Raw genomic sequence first — 21,185 nt, forward strand, 5'->3', positions numbered from 1 at the left:
CAGATACCACTGATGGATCGCAAAACGCCTGCAAATATCTAACACTTATAGTTGTGAGAAATCACATACCCCGGAAGTGCACACAGTAACAAGGTGATAATAAATGCAAAAAAAAGTGCCTTTCAGCCAACTACCCGAAGTATCGGTCCCATTGCAATATGCAGGTCACTAATTGATTTTTCACACCCTATTGATTATTGAGAGTTCTCTGCAACACTGCCGCATTGTTTTAGACACTGGCGGATCAAGAAAGCGAGGGAGGATCCCAAACCCTGCCTGAGCCATGCTCATATACTTTAGCGCCAACGAAGTTGAACGCACAGCCCATTGTCTCCATCCCTCCAACTCCCATTCTTCCCCCTTCCTTGACGTTACCTTGGATCCACCCCTGTCCATAGAACCAATGTATAATAATGGTGCGGACACGACAGTTGTAAGCAAAGTTGCTGCCATTCAGGTTGTCACCCTTACTCGCGCTCTTGTTTAAGCAATTTCTCAATTTTCTGAATGCCATATGGCCGCTACTGAAGCATATTCGACAACTTTGCACCAAACTGCAACTTTCACTGCTGGATCCTGATGAAATGGCACTGTTTAGGCCTATCAGCCCATGGTCATGACAAAAAGTTGGCACTGGCTGGTCAGCACAGTGGCAGGCAGCAAGCTGTAGCGGAATGCTTGCAGTTTGTATATGTTCGTACAAGAGACCTCTTTAGCAACCGGATGATGAGATCACACACATGGGCTAAATAGCAGCCACAGTAGCGAAGGTCTGGTCCACGGGCAATATATGTGGAACAACTGCGAACTCCCCTATACTATATGCTTGTGTGCGCTCCTAACTCCTAACTAAAAAGCTCCTAACTAGCAAACTCATGCATGTCGCGCACTTTGTGATGGTACGCAATGCTCTGTATTATGATTATGCACTGTATTAGTGCCGAGTGGAAAGATGAAACAACGCGACACCGGCTGCCTCATGATGACGCCCTGTGCAACCCTGGCTTGAGCGAATTGGAGTTCTGGCAGAATCAAAGCGCAACGGTGATTTACATGTCTGTGGGTGCCACTTCAATGTCGCACGCACACCTGCATTGGTGATGCCATAAGTATGGAAAGCGCTTATGGACCAGTGGGCGAAAACAGCAGAACGTGCCAACCCATATTGTCACCATGATCTGGGAAAGGCAGCGACATCAGCTGTTCATTTCGGTATGCCATGTCACCGTATGGATCCATTATATTGGTGGGCCTTTCTAGACGTGCATAACACAAGAGTCCATAGTGGCACTTCACAAGAGCACAGGCCGGCACGGCAGCAACAGCAAGTAGCCGAGGAGCACGGAGTCGCGAAAAACCGGAAGTGGACAATGTTACGAAAAGCATGTTGGCGATGACATATGTCACGTGACATATAGAGAAGCATTCGGCGAGGAGACCTGCCAACGAACGGAGTGTAGCAAAGGAAAGAGCGAAACGAGTAAAGGCCGTGTTTCAATCATCAAACGTGTGTAACTCTGCTATTACAGCACCATTTCGAAAAATTATTGCGGGTACATGTTCCCTGCAGACTCGTGCACAACTGCAACACCACAACTAAATTTCTATCTCTGAGTGGTTTGGGGCCCTTTAAGGTGCAGTTTGGTGCAATTGCTGCAGCGCTTCTATCAATGACTTGCAACACCTTCAAAATAAGCAAAGGTGTTATCTTACCGTCCTGTTCAGTTCTCTAAGCTGCTCCAGGAACCAATCAGCAGCCCGCTCCTCAAATAGGTTGACCACAGCACAAAGGCTGCCATTCCAGCGGGTCAGCAGTGGAACCTTGCTCTGGTCAGCCAGAAGGTACTCTCCGTCCATAGCAGCCCTGGATGTAAAATAAATATCTCTAAACATAAAAACGCTCTGTTATTCTTTCTTAACTCTTGCTGCATAACTCTGGATGCAAAAATGTTGCTTATTGGTAAAGGAAATGAAGGACAAACTTTCCTTTTTGAATCTCTTTCAAAAGCAACAGTAAAGTGCAGCACAGTAGTATCATCATAGGTGTCATAGTCCATATGCATATTTGCATTTTCTTGTGCAAAGAAAGAACAGAAAAGTTAGATCAATATTGTTTACTTATATTCAGATGCAATGCAACTCATCTTCATTTGTAAGCGGTTACCTGGCATTGGCCAGGCGATGCCAAAATCTATGAAATCGCAGGGGGACAGTGGAGGAAAGCTAGTGGTGTTGCCACTTGCCTTTCATTTTTGTCTTTTCTGAGATACTACCAGGCTTCTACTCCATGGTAAATTCACTTATTTTCAATTTCAGGAGCACAACCTGCCAGTCTGCCTTGTTTATCCTATATTTAGTGTTCCTTTAACAACATATAAATTCTCTAGCAATGTTAAAAAAAATTTAACAAGGCCAGTCATTTCAGTCATTTAAATGATTTTTCATACAGCACAGCCACCATACAAGTGTGGTTTATTTGATCCCACAAATGGCGAGTGGAAAGACACTTTCAAAAACAGCGTAATGTATTTTGTAAATCATATCTGACAACATATGCGATGGTACTGAAACGTACACGTGCACACGCACCTGAAGTTGTTAGAGTTGAGGCAGAAGTAGGGATGTACGTCCAACAAAACCTTGTTTCCCTTGTTATGAAGAATGCGGACAATCTCTGCTGGATGTGGGAATGCATCCTTCCAGAAAGTCAGGTCACCTTGAGTGCGCTGCCAGCCATCACGAATCAATACAAAGCCACCATTGAAACCATGGTTCACGAACCGGTTGGCATACTCATGCACAGTTGCTTGCGTCAAATTGCCATCCTCACCAGGCCTAGGCACTAGTACTGGATGCCTGACAAAGACTTCCTCTGCAGCCGTGAAATTGTTGAGCTCGGGACGGCGTGGTGCCGATGCCCTGTGAATGGCCAACACGTCAGGTCCCGTGCATAGCGTGTAGTTTAGCTCCTCCTTCGCGGCCAGGCAGAGTCGTTCACTGCCAGAAGCATTGAAGCTGAACATCAACGCCTGATTGGGACTTGCCAAAATTGATACCCCACGTGACGACAGCCAGTACGGCTCTAACACAGAACCCAGCGGGTCAGCACGACCCGTTTCAAAGGCCATAGTGTTGAGCTGAAGATTTGCGAGCGGCCAGCTCAGGTTTGCCACTTCGCCCATGCCAAACCAGTGGGCGCCCGTGAGGTCGTAACAATCCACCAGTTCTGTATGCACACTCGCAGCCCGCCAGTGCACTTCGTAGCAGGCTATTTCACCCTGCATGGGTGCAACCCGCATCTCGAGACGAGCACGATACTTCCACTCATAGCAGTAGCCGAGGTGCAGCACAGGGCAGATGTGTGCTTCCAGAGCTGGAGGGATCACCTGTAAATGATTATTTGTGTTGTTTAGGTGCTGCTCTGGCATAAATGCTCCAACCTGCAGATCTTGAGCCTGAACATTTCTGTTATCAATTTTACCTGAAGCTACTGGATATTTAAGAGTGGGGCAACACTATTAGTGAAGCTACATAAAACAGCATCTATCTGACTCTCTTATTCTATTGAAATCAAAACTGAATAATTGAAAACTGACTATTTCATTACTTTTTTACACAGGTTTGGTGCCAAACACATTCAGTGAGTGGCTACCACGTTACTTCGGTTGCTGTAACATGGCACTCAGAAAATCTACTTCACGAGCCAATAGCTTGGAAATATTTAGAGCAGATATCACTGCAACTCTATTTAAGCAATGCAAAGTTTGATTTCAAGAAATGCAGTAAGCGTATCCTTGCAGATGAGCATGTCAAGCACGAAAGCTGTCACCTGGCCAAGTTCTCCCTGAAGCAGGGTGCGGCCTCCACGATCAAGCAAGCGCAGCCTTCGTGTCTGAGGATCAAAGTCAGACTTGGTGGAGAGTCGGGTGGCCTCCTGGAATGCCTCATGCAGGTGCCATGTCAGGACCACCACACTCACTATGCTGAGGAAGAGCACAGCCAGAACAAGCCGGAACCGGAATTCTGGCGTCCGGCTCTGGCGCACAAGAGCCAGGGCCTTGGCTGCCTGCAAAGCAAGTAACTACGTCGTCAGTACAGCTACGAGGCAACAAAGAGCTTGTATGTGCAATAACAGTAACAACAACTTACAGGGTTTTACATCTCAAAGCTGCGCAGTGAGCTACGACAGGTGCCACGTTGCCGGTTCTCACAGGATTACTTTTGATAAACTGGGGTTCCTTACCATACATTTATACCTGAGTGCACAATAGTTTTCTTGTTGCAACTGCATCAAAACGCAGCAGCTGTGGCTCAGAATAGAAACTAAGTCCTCGCAGCAGAATCCCAAAGCCAATGAACAGCTGTTGCAGCTACCTAAGTGCACACATATGGCACTCCATAACAGAATGGACCTGCTCAACTTTATGAAACTGAGCTGCAATATCTTGTACAAGAACAGCATATGAGTAGTGAAAGTACACACCTATAAGGTATTTGGTAGAGTACAATAAGAGAAATTAATGCAAAATCAACAAACCTGTGTATGTGGGAGCTGCCTTTCCACCTTGTGCTTCATGAAAATTTTGCGGTCTGACTTAGTTAGTGGCACAGGAGCACACATGTCAGTTTCTACTACAGCCCACGAAGGCATATAACATTTATCTTGGACATGTGAATGTTTGCATAATACAATAATACCAACTATAGGTGCAGGACACATACTATACAAGGAAAAAAAAAAGAAGATTGTAGTACGGGTACAGCAGCTTATAAACAAGCAAACAATTTGTGCAGAAGCCAAAAGCTCAATGTTCTCTACCAAACAACCCAAAGATGGAGTTCATTGCCAAACAGCATGAACAGACTTTCAATATTATTATGTCCTGTGATGAAAACTGAATTAACAAGTAAATAAACAGCACTTTGTGGATCCATGGTACATTTGATTTATTGATTGGTTGATTTATTGAACTCAAAGGGAGGGAGAGAGTGGCAGCAAGGTTAGTGAGGCTTTGTTCAGTTTGTACTGGCAGCCAGGAATGGGAGAATGAAAGAAAAAGAGAAGACAGGAATTAATATTAATCACGCGTGCTAGATTATAGGTTCTTTAATGTGCACATAAATCTAAGTACACAAGTGTTCTTGCATTCAGCCCCCTTTGGAATGCTGCGCCACAGCCAAGGATTGAGACGACCTTGCCATATAAAACAATTTGTATAATAATCAGAAAAATTCACAGGGTTTCACATCTCAAAGCTGCCCCCTAGGGGCAGCAAGGAATGTTGCATTGGAGAGCTCCAGATCAGTTGTAATCATGCCACTTCCAAGATAACTCAGGCACCCACCCTCACACAGCCCCTGCCACCCCCCAAGTATACTCGTTTTTGTGTTTTCAGCAGACTCCCTGTCTCCCCAGAAGCAACTTCTGCAAAAAACATAGCGTATCTGTTGCGCCATCTATGGAGAGGTCATCTGAACACACAAAACTTGTTAAATTTCTCACAGCAGATAGAGCAAATGTCTCTACATGCTGTCTGCACAGGACATCCATGGCGAACCAGTGTGACATGTTCGTCTGCATTACGACAGACAAAGGAATTATGAATTTTTAATGAATTTTGAAATAAAAGAAAATGATAATGAACAACTAGCTTCTATGTAGCGCGAAATGTGCACTGAAGAAGAGAGAGAGAGGAAAGATGCAGCAGAGGCTGAGGTGCAATCGGGGAAGAGAATACATGGTGGTCAAAGGGTAGTCAAAAAGAAACTAAAGAAAATGGGTAAGCCAATGTAAAAAGGCACAGCCTTTTTTTGAAAATTGAATTTACATTTCTTTGCCTAAAAACAATTGAATATTAAAGAAGAGACTGAAAGTTGACCTTCGCATACCGAAATTCAAGCCCAAACTATAATAAATATGATGTCCAAGTGATGTGACAAAATTCACAGTATTTTTTTGCATTCCAGCTGGCTTTTACGTAGTTAGCATTCCCAGAAAATTACCATGCTGAGTCATATTCAAATGCAATACAAGCTTCCTTTGGAAAAGAAAAAGCTTTCTTGAGTAGATGCTTTCAAGATCCACGATGTGATGAGGAGCTGGTACAGGATTTTCAAAGTGACGTATTTATAAGTGTTCAATTTCTGCATGCTTTATGGCCAGCTAAAGTCTGCTAGAGGCAAGACTGATCTGTCTAGTATGCAAGAATACTCATTTTTGATGTCCCTTTAACATGCACTGAAGTGTCAGTATACAGGTGTTTTTGATGTCTGCCACCATCACCATAAAGCTGATGTGATTCAAAATCAACCCCATGAATTAAATCTCAGTGAAATCATGGCATAGTTATCGAGTCGCGATGTTTTCAGAAACACTTTCTAACTGCATTTCCCTCACATACAATGCTATGTGAAACATGTAACATAATATTAAGTAAGGGAAAGAAAAGAGCAGTCAACACATGACAAGAAAGATGGCTATGTATATATTGGAGGTCCACGTACAACAAATTCATTGAAATGTATTAACTATTACCTATTGTGCAACATCAACATTACATTTTAGCATAGCTTAGAACACTGAACATTTTAAAGGCTGCATATGGAAAATAGCAAAACGGCTCCTCCTACAACACAGATATAGATAAATATCTAGATTTATATAAGGGGTGTTTTTTTTTTCTTTATTTTACAGTGGTATCATTTGTGTTCAAATAATTAAAATGTTTGGTTGTGTTTCTCTTTCCCCATAATTTCTTTCTCAGAAGCATGTGCTAAGTGGAAGGAGAACAAGTTGTGAGGATTCAGATGTGCCTGGCGCCTTTGCGTGGGCATTTCACCTATTCTGCTGTCCCTAAGCGTCCCGTCCCCCTTTCCACCCACGATGATTGTTCGGGACAGCTTTTGCCATGAACCAGCTTGCAGTGGTAGCGCTCGCGCTGTTGGCTGCAATGACACAACTGGTAGAGTGAGTACGGGAGAGACTTCTCCGGGACATTACTCGGTACAGACACATTTTTGCTCTCGTCCACCAGCCCCTTCGTTTAGGCATCGTTCGGACTTGAGCTCATCTGCAGTGCCTTGCACTTACAATGAGCACGTACCTTGTGCTGCTCCTTTTCCAAATGCTAAGCCAAAAGTGCCTAGCGCATGCACATATTTACTATGCTGAGCCACACTTATCGGAGGCCCAAGCTAATGGAGATTGCCCTAGCTCTCATGCATGGGCCCACTGGTTATGCGAGAGCAAGCAGCATAGCTGTGGAGACACTTTTCCCTAGTGGCATGTCGCAAGGAGCCATTCTCCCACAGCGATGTGCTAGCAGAGCCCCTTTTTGTATTTTTCGCCTTTGGTGTGGGAGCCCCTTCGATTCCCACACCGGCTCGGGTTGCGACCGGGCATTTGTGCAGCGCTGGGCATCACAGGAGACAAACTGTTGCTGTTAACTTCGGGCAATGCAATGGTGTATTTTCTCGTTGCCCAAGCAATAGTGTATTGTTCATTGCCACAGTGGCGCGCTAGTGTATGTGAGGCGACGGCTGACACGGCCCACAGCCTAGCTAAGCTTGAACCTGCAGTGATCACTACTCCTTTGAGATACAAGACCCCAACAAGGTGCAAGAAGTTTTGAGCTGTCTTCGACCCTGTTTTTAATTGCAACTACACAAGTTCCAACTAATGTTGTAAAACAAAGAACATTTTCCAGACCACCATCTTCACACCACATGCGCAAAAAGCTGTGCAATGCAGTGGGCATGCTTAAAGGAAGACTTCACAAGACCATGGGGCTGCTATGCACACTCTGCTACTGTATGTCCATTGACATTTTGCAGCACAGTAATAGGAACTGAGCCTAATAATGTGTTAGTGCACGTCATGTAGCCTACTATTTCCTTTGTAAATATTTAAATATTGCTTTTCGAAGTCAATCAGAAGGTACAATAAATATGGTGCATCCTTTTTTTTTTTCGTAACTTTGTCCAAATGCATAGTAAAGAAACTACCAAAAGACACTGTTACACACTAGCCTGCCCTTATTCAGTACTGTGTGCAAACATATCGGAGTATAATTTTTACTGTCATCAACTCCTTTATGCTAAACTGAAGCCAAATTTCATGTGGGGTAGATATAATTGCATTTCCTTAAGCAAACCTATATATTATTGGAGTGCCTACACAAAGGGGGGCAAAATAAATAACATTGAATTGTTCAGACATGCTGAGGTCTAAGAAAAATATCTCATAAAATACGAAACCTTGTCATGAAGGGAAGACACTATGTTTATTATCCTCTGCTTCAGTTATTCCTTTTTAATAAAAGAGCAGCTTAAAGAGGAGAACAATACTTAAAACCCAAAACACAAAACTGAAACCCTATGCACGTTCCTATTCACCAGGCAAAACAAGGCAATGAAACATTTATCGAAAATAGATGCTAGAAACAGGAAAGAAAGAAAGGGTAAAAAAAGAAAGGAAAGAAACCGTACTTCGATACATTGTCTACTTTACCTCAGATTAAACACTGAAAAACGGTTAATACACATTAAGTTTGCACATCATGCATTTCAAAGGTAAAAAAAATTAAAGAAAATCCACTCTGTAATAGAATTCCATGTTACTAAATTAGTTCTTCAAAATATCCTTACTTGACCAGCTAAAGATTTTACTCAAGCTCCATCCAAACAAACCCTAAGGTAGAGCTGTTTTAACGTCATTGAGATACTCATAATTCAATTCAGCATTTAATTTAACCTAACCTAACCAACAAAACCTTCCAAAGGAAGACATCCCATTCAATTAAATAATAAGCAGTTCAGCTAATGAAATCATACTGTCAACATGTACATAGTACAGGTAATTTGAATGAAAGTAATTTGTGACATTTAACATAAGTAAGTGCCATGTTGCATGAGTGATCCCAGTAAAAAAAAACACCTAGGTTCAGTAAGGTCTACAAGATATCGCTGCAAAGGTCAACAATATATTCTAGTCTTTAGGCATTGCAGTAAAGCCACAGTTCTGCTAAGCAGGCACTAAAATGAAGCTGCATGCTCACAGTACAGACCTTTCGTGAAAACCAGTAAGAGCACCCCATCGCCAAAGAAGAAGAGAAAGAGGAAGAGAGGAAAGCAGCTAGGCACTGGTGTTACAGCTGTGCAAAGGTTTCCATTATAGTGCTGCACATAGCTCGCCAGAGCACGACGGAGACAGTGCAACAAGAGGTCCACCAAGCCGCCCTTGTGCACACTGCGAAAGCAGCTCTCTGTGCGTTTCGTTTGCCGACACATGCCCTGGACAGATGCCAACTCGGATGAGCTTGCCCAAGGCATCACTTTCAAAAAAACAATGAACCAGTGAAACAGCCCAGCGTAGGGGTGCCAAGTTCCAATTCTCAAAAGAAAACTAAACAAAAATATTATGCCAGCGAAGACGTCCCACGGGGACAGGTGCCCATCCTCTTTTCCCCCTCCCGTAGTGCTGAAATGAACTAAAGGCAACCCCTTTGTACAAACTAGAAAGAACGTACAAGCTTGTGAATGTGCGCTTGCTGCTAGACTGAACTCCAACATACCTTTGGAACCTTTTCATTTGTTGAGTGGTTGGAGGTAGTGTAAATCAGTGTCAGTGCTTTCGAAGTGTTAGTTTGGGCACTCTGGTTTGAAGACTCTACTTCCCGAAATGAGCTATGCTTGCTTTACGCAGCCTACATATGCTAAACAAGGCCACTTGAATCACATCTGCCATGTTCAGGTTAAATTTGACGGGGCCTGTGCAAACACATGCACTTAAAGGGACACTAAAGGCAAATAGTAAGTCAACCTAAAGTGATAGATTTGTGCCAGAGCATCTCTAAGGCATGAATATTATCATGAACAGAGCCTCAATAATCAAGAAACTGAGGCAAATGCAGGACATGATTAGAGAATCCCCTCGGGACATTGAAGTACTTGCCCGATGACGAAAGCACTCAGTTAAATTCTGTCACTAGTACTCAACCACTCGTTGCAAAAAACATCCTTGTATTTTTTATCCAGTTTTATTTCACTTTTAGAAAAAACTCGTTGAAATCACCCTTGTTTTCATTTTCGCTCGACTCCATGCCGCCCACACTTTCGCGTTTCAGTAGTGTCGTTATCGGGGAAGTGCTGCGCTGGATTTGCTAGTTTGCAAAACTCGTACAAACTGCAAGCAGCAGAGAATTCAACTTCTATGCCATGTCGCAGGATGCCCGAACAGTCTGCTCCACTTGACCAAAAAGCAGCTGCAGCGGCGAATCCACTGCTCTGTCTTGGCTCGGTACCGCCATCTGTCGGGCGCCGTTTTACTCACCGATGGCAGCAAAGGGTGGTGATGGCATATGCAATGTCACCACTTCCCCGGTTGGGTGGTGGGAAATTTGAGTTTCGAAAAAGGTATTCGGATCCTTCAGATGCAACTTTTTGGTAAACTAAGTCTTTTCTTGGCACTAAACAAGCATTACGAGGTTTCTGGTATTTAAACAGTCCACGTCAATTTAGTATGTGCCTTTGGTGTCCCTTTAAGAAGTCCTTCACAGTTGTGCCTATTGACCATGAGACTAATTCCAAACACAAACAATACAAATTGATCAGTATGTGAATACATTTCACCCCCATTCACAAACTGCTTTAAGTAAACACAGCAACAGTGATACATGAATATATTCAGATGACCCGTTGTCTTTTTCTGAAGCATCAGAACGCAACAATTAAATATCATAAGTTGAAAAATACTGAAAGGATATGTTGCTCAGCCATACCACTCTAGCAAGGCAGATATATGTGTCTATACATATGTGTCTTTTATTGTTTCCGGCTCCCAGAACACGCTACTGCCCTCCTTGAAATGCTGCTTTCTGCTGCTGCCGGCAGACGGCGACACAAGTTTATGCTTGCACTGCCATGGCAGGAGCTCACAGTCCAATAAGTGCAGGCAAATTTGCACTTTTTTCTTAAAAACCAGGCAATTAACTGTGCCAAGCATTATGCTAAACGACATATACTACAGAATGCAATCTTTCTGCAAAATTTGAGCAAGAATAGTGCAGTGGTGAGTGCAAAATCTTTTTTCGAACAGGCAAAGCTAAATATGCAGGACCCTGTATACGTACACAGATGGGTGGGGTTCAGAAGGCTGGTCCCCCCCTCCTGGAAAAAGAAAAACTTTCCACATATGTTTCACAGCTTAGTTTCATTTTCTGCTCATACACAACAATGCAAAGGCTGATTCAGAATTCATAACAGTCAAGCTTGTGGCTTAGGGAATTTATTAACAGAGCTACTCGTATGCTTGTAATTGACAAGAACAAAGAGTGTAAGAATGTGAGTTTCTGCTTTGTCTTCAAACTGGCTGCTACAACAGCAAATGTCTGGCGAGACAATCTCTTTGTCAATTCTCTGTTTGTAAACACAATGGTGCAACTGCTTTCACTGTCTGCAACCTGGACATGAAAATCCTTGCGCACAGCTGATGTTGCTGATTTAGCAGGATAACAAGCCACATTTCTTGTGCAGCTGCCAGCATCAGTGCCTGGGTTTGGGGCACTAAAGCTCAAGGCCTGTCTTTACATCCCAAAACTGCATTTCAGCATGGCTATGCTGCCTAAGGCTGGATAGAACATGCCCAATTAAGAGTGTCTAGTCATATTAACCGCAGTGGCATCACTTGGTCATGCTACCTTTTTGGCTTATGCTCTAGCTGTGGCCTCTGATAACTGTGGTTTGCACTTTCAAATTCACAGTTTTATACGTGAGCACTATGTAATCACAGGGTGCTGTAATGATTCACCAAGAGAAATCAGCAACACGACATGTGGGTCAGTGCACTGCGACAGAAGAATGTCATGACAATAATAAAAAGTACTTAGGTAGGTCATAGTTTGCTCCATGACATCTGGTCATGACATGTGGTCATGTTGTTTACTATTCTTATTCTTTCCTCAGCTATGTCAACCAATGCTAAAACGCACAGAAGGTCACTTCCCAAGCCCCAATCAGAATTTGATTGAGGCAGGCCTCAAAACTTGCTTGTTGGGGTGCCAGCAATGTCAGTAACATGACATGCCTGCACTCCAATGTTAGTACCTACAGGTTGAACAAAGGGTCAACGAAGTAAGCCTTACACAAGTTTCCTGACATGTTTCTGTTTGCATTAAACTGTGCTCACAAACCATTGTAACCATATTTTCAACCTTTTTACACCATCACTAATAGTAATCCTCATAGCATCATGACATTCAATGCAAAGTGTGAACAGATGATTCAAAGGATAACACATAAAAGACAGCATGAGCATTCTCTTTTTGCAATGATTGAACCTTTGTTACTACCCTCATTGCACCATTTTCTACAACTATTTAAAGTAGATGCAATAGTAAAACACTGAACATGTCCCCTGTGTGCATGTTCTTCTTTACACTCTTATCTATCTGCACTGAACAGTGCCTTATCGCCACACACCTTATTGGCAAATCCAGAGCGTTTGGGCTCTTCTTTGCGCTGTGCAAGATGCGTGGCACCAACAGCCTTGGGCGGCCGCACGGTGCTCCATGTGGTGTCATCAAGGTTGAGCTTGAGGGCCGGCACACCCGAGAGACGGCGCGCCAGCCCTGGCGTAGACGGTGGCGTGTCCCGTGGAGTGGTGTTCTGCGAGGTAGCAGCTGTCGCTGGCTGGCTGTTGGCCTCCTGCTCCAAAGAGGGCCCTGCCACGCTTGCAAGCGGCAGCAGGTCCTCAGTGCTGGCAGCACCTAATGCCTCTGGGAGGCTGGTCAAAACAAAGCCAGTGATGTGCTCAGCACATAAAAAGACAATAATGATTTAAATGACATGGCTTAACACCTGGAACCTGCACAGTGGTTTATGAGGGTCACTGTAATAGAAGGCTCCGGATTGATTTTAGTCCCCTGGAATTTTTTAATGTGCACACAAAGCACTGTAAACAAGCACTTTTACACCCTGCCCCCGTCAAAATACAACTGCCATAGTTGGGAATCAAACCGACAACCTCTTTACCAGCAGTGCAACACCCTAGCTACTAAGTTACCATGGTGAGAAATGAAAATGATAAATCTCTTCTGTGCCAAAGTGACACATCAACAAAAATTGTGCGAGCAGTTTCGACACTTTCAGCACTCAGAGTCCTTGATCATCATCACACAAGCAATTGAGAAACCTTACCCAATGTTTTCTTTTTCCTTAATATAAAAGGATGCGCAGGAAATAAACAGGATACAGTCACAACAAACAAAGCCCATGGATAACATATTCAGTAATATATAGTCAAATTGGGGAAGTTCTTTAACATCTGTCTTTTTTTTTTTTGCTTTCACGAACACCTGAGCCAGTGCACAAGACATAGGTCTAAGCAAAGATATGTTGCTGTGAGTGCTTCATCAAATATATGTCTCACTATTTCAATAAAAGGCACTCGTCAATGGTGCATCCACACAGTGGTCCCTTAAAGCCTCCCGAGCAGACTTGTACATGATGAGTTACATGTAATTATTTACTTGTACTCAATTACACATCTTGGCAATTTGGTAATTTAATGATTGCTTTGTTTACTCGGTAACGCTCTCTGTAATTCAGTTACTTTTTTCAGTAACTAATTACATGTAACCAGTAACATTATTGACAAGAGTAAGCTGTAACAGACAATGCAGCTTTGAGAAGCTGAATTTGGCAAGAACTACAGCAGAACGCCCAAGACCCTGCCATGCAGCAGTCTCGCGAATGTGCATGTTCAGGCAGGCAAACCAGGGGGTTCAGTATTTGTTTCCTCATTGAACCGGTGCTGGCATGTCTCGATAGTGAATGCCACTAAAGATGTTAATGCTAGTAAATCACATTCAGATTATTTTTTCAGCCTTTCATTAGCCCAACAAGGAGCACCTTCTCCAAGTCCCAGCAACAAGAAAGCGCTACACATCATAATCTTGTGTGCAAGATCCGTATATGTTGCAGCACCGCCCTACTCCCTAGCTCACACATCAAGCGAATTGGCTAGCCTCCCTCTGTTTCCATCTCATTTTACTCCTCGAGCGAGTTTTAGTGTCGCTGCTAATGTCTGTATCTATGCGATTCTAAAAAAAGTTAGGAGGAAAGGAACATAGAAGTAATCGATTACTAATAAACAATTCCTCAATTACTCTTGTGGGGCAGTAAATTGGTAACTGTAATCAATTACAATTTCAAATAAGGCAATTTTAATGTGTTGGTTTCTTTCTGTAACATGTACAAGTCTGCTCCTGAGCACCTTCAAAGCACACTTGAGTCTCAAGGCCACAGTTTAAGTAATACTGGTTCTGCCACAGTAAACGATTGTGGAATAATTCTGACCACATGCAGTTTTTCAACATGCATTAATATTGCAATAGACAGGTATTTTGGCAGTTCACAAACATTGGAATGCAGCCACTGCAGCATGGAATTGAACGTATGACCTCACACTCGGCTGCAAATACAACACACATTGTATTAATGTGACAAGAGACTAAAAGAAAAAGAAAAGAAGAAAAAGAACACTTTATGATTTCACAGATACTCTATTGACTCATCTAAGTCTGCAACAACTTTCATACTTGTTTTTCAACCATGCACTTTAGCCCCCGCCCCTCAAAAAAAAAAAAAAAAAAGGTGAGTGGCTTTACAAAAATGACGTTTTGTCCCCATAACTCCTGAATGAGTTAAAAAGTTTTTCAAGAAACGGTCAAGAAACAGGAAGACGGCAGCGTGGATGAGGGAGCGAATGTGGGCAGCTGATATTCTAGTTGAGATTAAGAGGAAGAAATGAAATTGGGCAGGCCATGTAGTGTGCAGAATTGATAACCACTGGTCTATTAGAGTTACAGAATCGGTGCCAAGGGAAGGGATACGCAGTAGAGGATGACAGAGAACTAGGTTGTGCGATGATGTTAAAAAATTTGCAGGCCCACCATGGTGTCAGCTGATGTAATGGAGGTGCAATTGGAGATCACTAAGAGAGGTTTTTGTCCTGCAAAGGACATAAAATGGGCTGATGATGATGATTATGCTATAAGGCTTTAATGTAAACCAATAATATACATAAGGGAGCCAACAGTAAGCATATGCTGTGTCTTCCTACTAAGAATTTTTCAAGCCTGTTTCGACACGGCACTAGTACTAGTGCTCAGGTGTTTCTGGCAAAAGTATGTGTTCAAACTGTCAGGTAGCACTGGCTACTTATTTACTAGAGCCAAACAAGCTTTACGAACTATGATGAGAGGCAACACCACACTTTTTCGTCATAATAGATTGTTTTAAAGAGGGCATTTGATGTTTACAAAAAATACTGACATCAATTTATTATCATCTTGTCCTTCATACTCGCTCCAGATTTTAGGACTTCAATATTGAATCTTTCGGCATCTTGAACATAAGTGCTAATCTATGGCTCCATTCAATATTCTGGATATTCCAAGCAGTCTGTCTTGTACGCCAACATGGTAATATGCTCTGTACATGCTCACACACTTCTAACAGTGAAGATTAGAAGATTAGACCATCGTCCTTATTCATAAATTTAATATGTTATGCTCTTCTCACATGACACTGGGATTGATGCCTTCATGTTTAACTGAAATTCTGCGCTTCTGTATGTACTAGCTCTTTTTACCTGAAGCACTAAAGTCTTTCATTTTCTGCACCAAATAAGTGTGCCTAACCCAGCCCAAACTAGCACTGTTCATACAACAAAGTACACAGATTGTCCTAACGCATTACTTTATCAGTGTAAATACAATTTCAAGCACATTAATGAGCGCTGGGTGTGCATAAACCTTATCTCAGCTTTAATTAACAATTAAATTTAGGTACAAGTGTTGTTATATCTTAAGTCAGAAATTCAGAACCATTACTTCTTTTTCATCCTGCAAAGTGTAAATGTGTTGCTATGCTTTGCTAGAAGAAGAGTTGGATGTTCTTGTCTCGTGAATATCAATGCCGATACAGAAAGCGAAAAAAAGTAGTGTTACTGGAACAACAAATGGTCACTTCAATTAGCTCAGCACCATAATAACAGCGTCAATGGGTTTCTGAAAAATCCTGCATTTCCAAATCATTGATAACAATATGAAATCACTCAAAAATGTATATTAGCACTGCTATTTTAACATTCCAGCTGAGATTCAAAGGGTCTGTAAGTATTTATACTTAACTATTTGCTTCCCTCAAACTCGTCTTCTATTTTTTTCTTACTAGAGGAATTTGGCAGTACTCGAGATTCATAGCGTGTATGTTTTCTATAGCATTGAAAGAATATTCAAAATACTCAACCTTGGATGTCTTGATCAACCTGCCCCATGGCTAGGCTTCAAATTTAAAAAAAGCTAGAGCTGTTTCATCAAGGCGCCACTCGATCCCATTTTCATGAGGTTAAGCAAGCTCATAAGATGTATGAAGACACGATTTGCAGACAACACAGATCTCACTGAGCTGCACAAGCTACAGGAGGTAGCAGAAACGCTAGCAACACTTAAGGTCTGTTCGGAACGTCGAGCACCTTGCCTGCAAGCGAGCGCCAAAAGAGTCAATGGATTAGTAAATAACATGAGCGCTTAGCAAAAAAAAAAAAAAAGAAACTGGTTAAGAACGCGGGTGCGCCCTTGTGATCACTACGACACATAACCGTTGTCGCCGCTCAAAATTCGAGTACATAGATTACAAAGCCCACATGTATAGCGAAGCAAGATTACTCGCAGTGGACCTTAGGATATCTGGCACTCTCTTTCCCCTCCCCCTTTCTTTCTTTCTTTTGCTTTTTAAGTATTAGAATAGCTCAACCCAGCGCCCTAATGATAAGGGGGGAGATCTTCGCTCAGCGTTTACTGACCGTTGCAACTTCGCTCCGGCACGCCCATCTCTCTTTCTCCAACCAGTCATTTGCGCGTTCTGAGCCATCCGCCGAGACAGCGGTGCGTGGAAACGTTCGACAAGCTCAATTCGCGGGGCGTCTCTCATGCGACAAAAAGAAAAAGAAAACAGAGAAAAATGAAACTCAATACCACCTGCGCGGCACCTCTTGTGCAATTCTACTAACGCCCGATCCTTGGAACTGTCACCTCGAACAAGGCGCATGCGCGTGAAGACCGTGCAACCTTCAGCACGTCGCACAGCCAGGCACAGCGCGCAATATTTTTGCAATGCCAAGCGCGATCCGCTTTAATGTGCAACACCGGAGCCGCCCCGAATCCGTCAAAACATGCAACATGCGCCGCAGGTCGCGCAGTGCACAACGATCCGAAAGTAGCAATTTTATCAGCAGGGCAAGACAACTCACCTCATCGTGTGCGCCGCTGCGACTACGCTGGTCAAGAGCTCGAAGTGGTCGAACCGTTCATTGACTGCCTCTTATCTGCAGCGGGAGAGAACTGACATTCCTGGCACGCAGCGTAAGGGATGCAGCACCGAGGAGTGACGCAGACAACAACGACGGAAGCGGCGTCCTCGGAGCTGTCACTCCTCCACGCATGGATCGCCGCTTGCGCGACGCACCTGCACTCACAACAACAGCGACTCGGCGCACGGCCTTTGCCTTAGCTTGAGTAGCACGTCGCATACACAGGTTGGGGTAAACCCCCACTATCGGCGGCGGCGGCTTTCAGAAGCCATCACCAAAGTGATAACAGCGACGCATGCTCACCGCTGACGCGTCATATTGTGCACTCGCACTAATGTCCTCTTGAACATGCTCGCGAAATGACAAAAACAACAATTTGTCCTTGGGAACCAAGCAAAAGCACTTAGATTCACATCGGTCGCAATGCTACAAGGATTCACCGAAACCCTTCCACACGCACGCAGCCGCCAATTAGATCGGATTGGATTTGTTAGCACGAAACAAAAGCCGTTATTGAATGTCCTTGTCAGTAGCCTTTACACGCAGCAAACAGTTTTCAATTTTTAATAAGTACATATTATCCCAATTACATTTAATAGACATTATTAGTAATTTATTACTGCTGCTGCAGTCGTAAAGTAAGTACTTGCATGCTGTGCACAACTACTTTTGGCCTAGTTAGCACTTTGCTTGAAATGGTAACAGCAACACTGTGCAATTCGCGCATGCGCATGGTGCGCACGTTAGAGTTTCTTTTCGCGTGTGCTCCAAGTTAGAACGGTAGAACACTGGCACAATGAGGATTGAAAAATGTTATTTCTGCTCGTCGCCTATATATCCGGGACACGGCATTCAATTTGTGCGGAATGATTGCAAGGTATGACCACGAATCTATTGGCGTAAATTCACAATTTGTTGTCATGTACGGTGTTCATGGCTAGACTAGCACACGTCACTAGGACCTATTTGCTTCCGCAGATTTTCAGATTCTGCAGATCGAAATGCCACAAGCTTTTCAAGAAGAAGCGCAACCCACGGAAGACCAGATGGACGAAGGCTTTCCGCAAGGCTGCTGGCAAAGAGCTGACAGTGGACCCATCTTTTGAATTCGAGAAGAGGCGGAACGTTCCGATTAAATACAACAGGGAGCTCTGGCAGAACACCGGTAAGATGACCGTGATGTTATCCCGAAATTGCCAATTCACACCTTGGATGGTTTCTTTTCTTGCAGTTAAAGCTATCCAGCGAGTCGAAGAAATCAAGTCCAAAAGGCAGGGACACTACGTCATGAATAGGTCAGTGACTACTGCACGTGTTACCCAACACAAAAATCCCGGGAGCCGTCGCACTTGCGTAACAGTAATTCTAACGCACTCTACCTCAGTTTGGAGTCACTTGAGCCGGATTGTGGATCCGGTACACAAGTATTGCGGTTTCACATGCACCGATCACGGCGGCTTCGATTTTTGCATTTGCGAGCATCTAGAGTTGTTCTTGGCGTATACTTATTCAGTCTGCTTCGATGAAACAAAAAGTAAGACAGACTAGAAACCGTTATCTTGAAATGTTTGAAATCGTTCACTATAAAAAGAAAAAAATAAGCAGGCAGGCCGCAGTGACTTGTCTGACGATCAGTGCACGCCGCATTTGCGATTTTGCAGAGAAGTTGAACTTCCGTACGTAGAAAAATCGCACGCAGGAAGGGGCTGACGGCACATTCGCGCGCATCTACGGCGCAGCAAGTACTCCAGACCAGACAGAGCCCTGTCTGGTACACACTAGAGTTTATTGTGCACGTGGTAGCAGACGAAACAGGAGAAAATCGTACACATAACACAACTTCCAGCTGCTTTACTTAAAGCCAACAGCACCTATTAGCTGTGTAGCTGTTGGCAAAACTCAACAGACTCCAATGTTTTAAAATCCGCCAACGCACAAGCTGTTGAATGTAAAGGTGATTTGTTTGCATTGAAAAGCCGAGCTAGCATCACCAGCTTCCCTGTGTCCAGCTTGAAAATAATAAGCCGGAGCTTAAAATCTCAACCAGCTGTATGCTGGCTTAGTGTCTGTGGCTGAGGTTGAGGTCGCAAGTCTGATCCTGGCTGCAGCAGCTGCATTTGGATGGGGATGAAGTGCAAAAACGCCTGTGTACTTAGATTTAGATGCACACTAGAAAAACCGAGGTGGTCAGAATTCATCCAGTCTCCCATTACGTCATGCCTCACTATCAGATTATGGTTTTGGCACATAAGACCCCAGAATGTGAAATAGCAATGATGTTTTTAACATTAATGGCCAATGTCACTGGTGGATATTTTGGCATGTTTGGCTTAAGTTGTGTTGGAACTTCACAACTTATGAGCACAGAGCCCTGGAACTGAAGCTTAGTCTGTTCATTCAACACAGTGCAGATGACAAGGCCATTTCCAAGCCTTTCAGTTGCTCCTATGCTGTCAACAATGGAGTACTCGCTGTTCCTTTGTCTGCTATGACATCACTGATGCAAGCATCTGAGCATCCAATGACCTTTTACAAATTGAAGCCACATTTGTAGAATTGATATAGCATTCAAACTACAGTAGCCACCAAACCTGCAAAAATATCCTTCATTCGCTTGCATGCTGCAGACATACCTTGCACCCACTTTTGAAGTGACATTGCAAAGTTTTTTATGCGTATCTTCCAGGTTGATGAAGGGCAAGGAGCTGGACAAACAGAGGGACATCAAGGAGGTCCAGCGAGACCTTTGCCTCATCAGATCTCCAGCGGCTACGCTCAAGAAGAAAGAGCAGGCAATTGTGGAAGTGATAGAAGAGCATTCAGACCAAGAGGAAATGGCAGTGGACTGAAGAATGTGTAGGGACGCTGTCGTTGCAGCACATCCCACACTCCTATAGAAAGAAGTGTTTAAGGGGGTGGTGGTTCCTCTTGGACTTGCCAACAGAAGCCAAGCCTATGCTTCATTGTATTTACCAGCAAAAGAAAGCACTGAATGCTCGTTGGGTGCATTTTCACTTGACAAATGATCCAAGCCTGCTTGAAATGCAGCCTTACCACTTGTCAATGTGGTAACAAAACAAGGGCTGTTCACCAATTATATCATTCTGCCCACTAACTTCAAACCTTAGTAATGCTTCAATGGTGGCTAGTTGGTTGAACATCATGGCTATGTGCACTGATTTGTAGCATAATAAAGAATGGGTTAGCAACAAGGTGTAGCATTGTTTGTCACCTTGTTGCTAACCTGTGATCTGTTACACTACAAAGCAGTGTATCTAGCCACGATGAACTAGAAACTTGGAGCTAGCTTGATTAAAATGGCATTACTAAAACCTAGTGTTTTCCTTTTGGACGTTACAACCCACATTCAATTATTTGTGCTTACGTTGCACTGCCTTTATATTTGTAGTAACAGATTATATCAGTGCAGCCTGTAAACTAGGAACATTGGCTACTAGATGACTGATACGCAGCAGCATTGAAAAGAACTAGTGCTTTGTCTGTTTTTTGCAGCCTATGCAGGGATAACCTTACTTGAAAAAACTAGGAATGGAGAAGCGACGAAAAGTGAACCTTGTAGATTTAAAAGAAGTGTTTGAGGTTTATTAGCGTTTTTCAGTGACAGCACACGTCATTGCAGCTTTGTGTTGATGTAATTAAGATTCATGCAGTGATGAGCTGCTTAGATATTGCAAGTATATCACAGCGCTGTAAAAAAAAAAAAGAATTACAATTGATGAGCAAGGCATGTTTATGCTATCCTGAAACAGTATCTGGTATACCTTTTTTTTACAAAACAAACTGCATCCAT

The 21,185-nt window shown here is 43.3% G+C and overlaps 2 protein-coding genes across 3 annotated transcripts in view; one reads left to right on the forward strand and one right to left on the reverse strand.

Moving 5' to 3' along the window:
- Positions 1 to 17,877, reverse strand: part of LOC126542214 (myogenesis-regulating glycosidase-like) — a 29,141-nt gene extending 11,264 nt beyond the window's left edge. The window contains exons 1-5 of one of the 2 annotated variants that reach the window (XM_055077071.2): positions 17,315 to 17,877; positions 12,478 to 12,781; positions 3,830 to 4,066; positions 2,590 to 3,386; positions 1,714 to 1,864 (exon numbers count right to left, since the gene is read on the reverse strand). In XM_055077071.2, coding sequence (XP_054933046.1) covers positions 1,714 to 1,864; positions 2,590 to 3,386; positions 3,830 to 4,066; positions 12,478 to 12,781; positions 17,315 to 17,319 — 1,494 coding nt within the window. In that variant the 5' untranslated portion in view covers positions 17,320 to 17,877. Of the gene's footprint in view, positions 1 to 1,713; positions 1,865 to 2,589; positions 3,387 to 3,829; positions 4,067 to 12,477; positions 12,782 to 16,867; positions 17,268 to 17,314 lie in introns of those variants that run through there. The other variant, XM_050189173.3, reaches the window with a different exon arrangement.
- Positions 17,878 to 18,115: 238 nt separating this feature from the next.
- On the forward strand, positions 18,116 to 20,372 carry RpL24-like (ribosomal protein L24-like). Its single transcript, XM_050189171.3, has 4 exons — positions 18,116 to 18,251; positions 18,353 to 18,539; positions 18,606 to 18,669; positions 20,061 to 20,372. Exons 1-4 carry the CDS (start codon positions 18,171 to 18,173, stop codon positions 20,221 to 20,223), a joined length of 495 nt encoding a protein of 164 aa, XP_050045128.1. The 5' UTR covers positions 18,116 to 18,170; the 3' UTR covers positions 20,224 to 20,372.
- Positions 20,373 to 21,185: the final 813 nt, after the last annotated feature.

The sequence above is a fragment of the Dermacentor andersoni genome, chromosome 2, assembly GCF_023375885.2.
Source record: "Dermacentor andersoni chromosome 2, qqDerAnde1_hic_scaffold, whole genome shotgun sequence".
NCBI classification, from domain to species: domain Eukaryota; kingdom Metazoa; phylum Arthropoda; class Arachnida; order Ixodida; family Ixodidae; genus Dermacentor; species Dermacentor andersoni.

Coding starts and splice junctions, on each gene's coding strand:
- RpL24-like (XM_050189171.3), top strand. CDS start 18,171: ATGAGGATTGAAAAATGTTATTTCTGCTCGTCGCCTATATATCCGGGA. Junction 18,252..18,352: donor TTGTGCGGAATGATTGCAAG/GTATGACCACGA, acceptor TTGCTTCCGCAG/ATTTTCAGATTCTGCAGATC. Junction 18,670..20,060: donor GGACACTACGTCATGAATAG/GTCAGTGACTAC, acceptor CGTATCTTCCAG/GTTGATGAAGGGCAAGGAGC.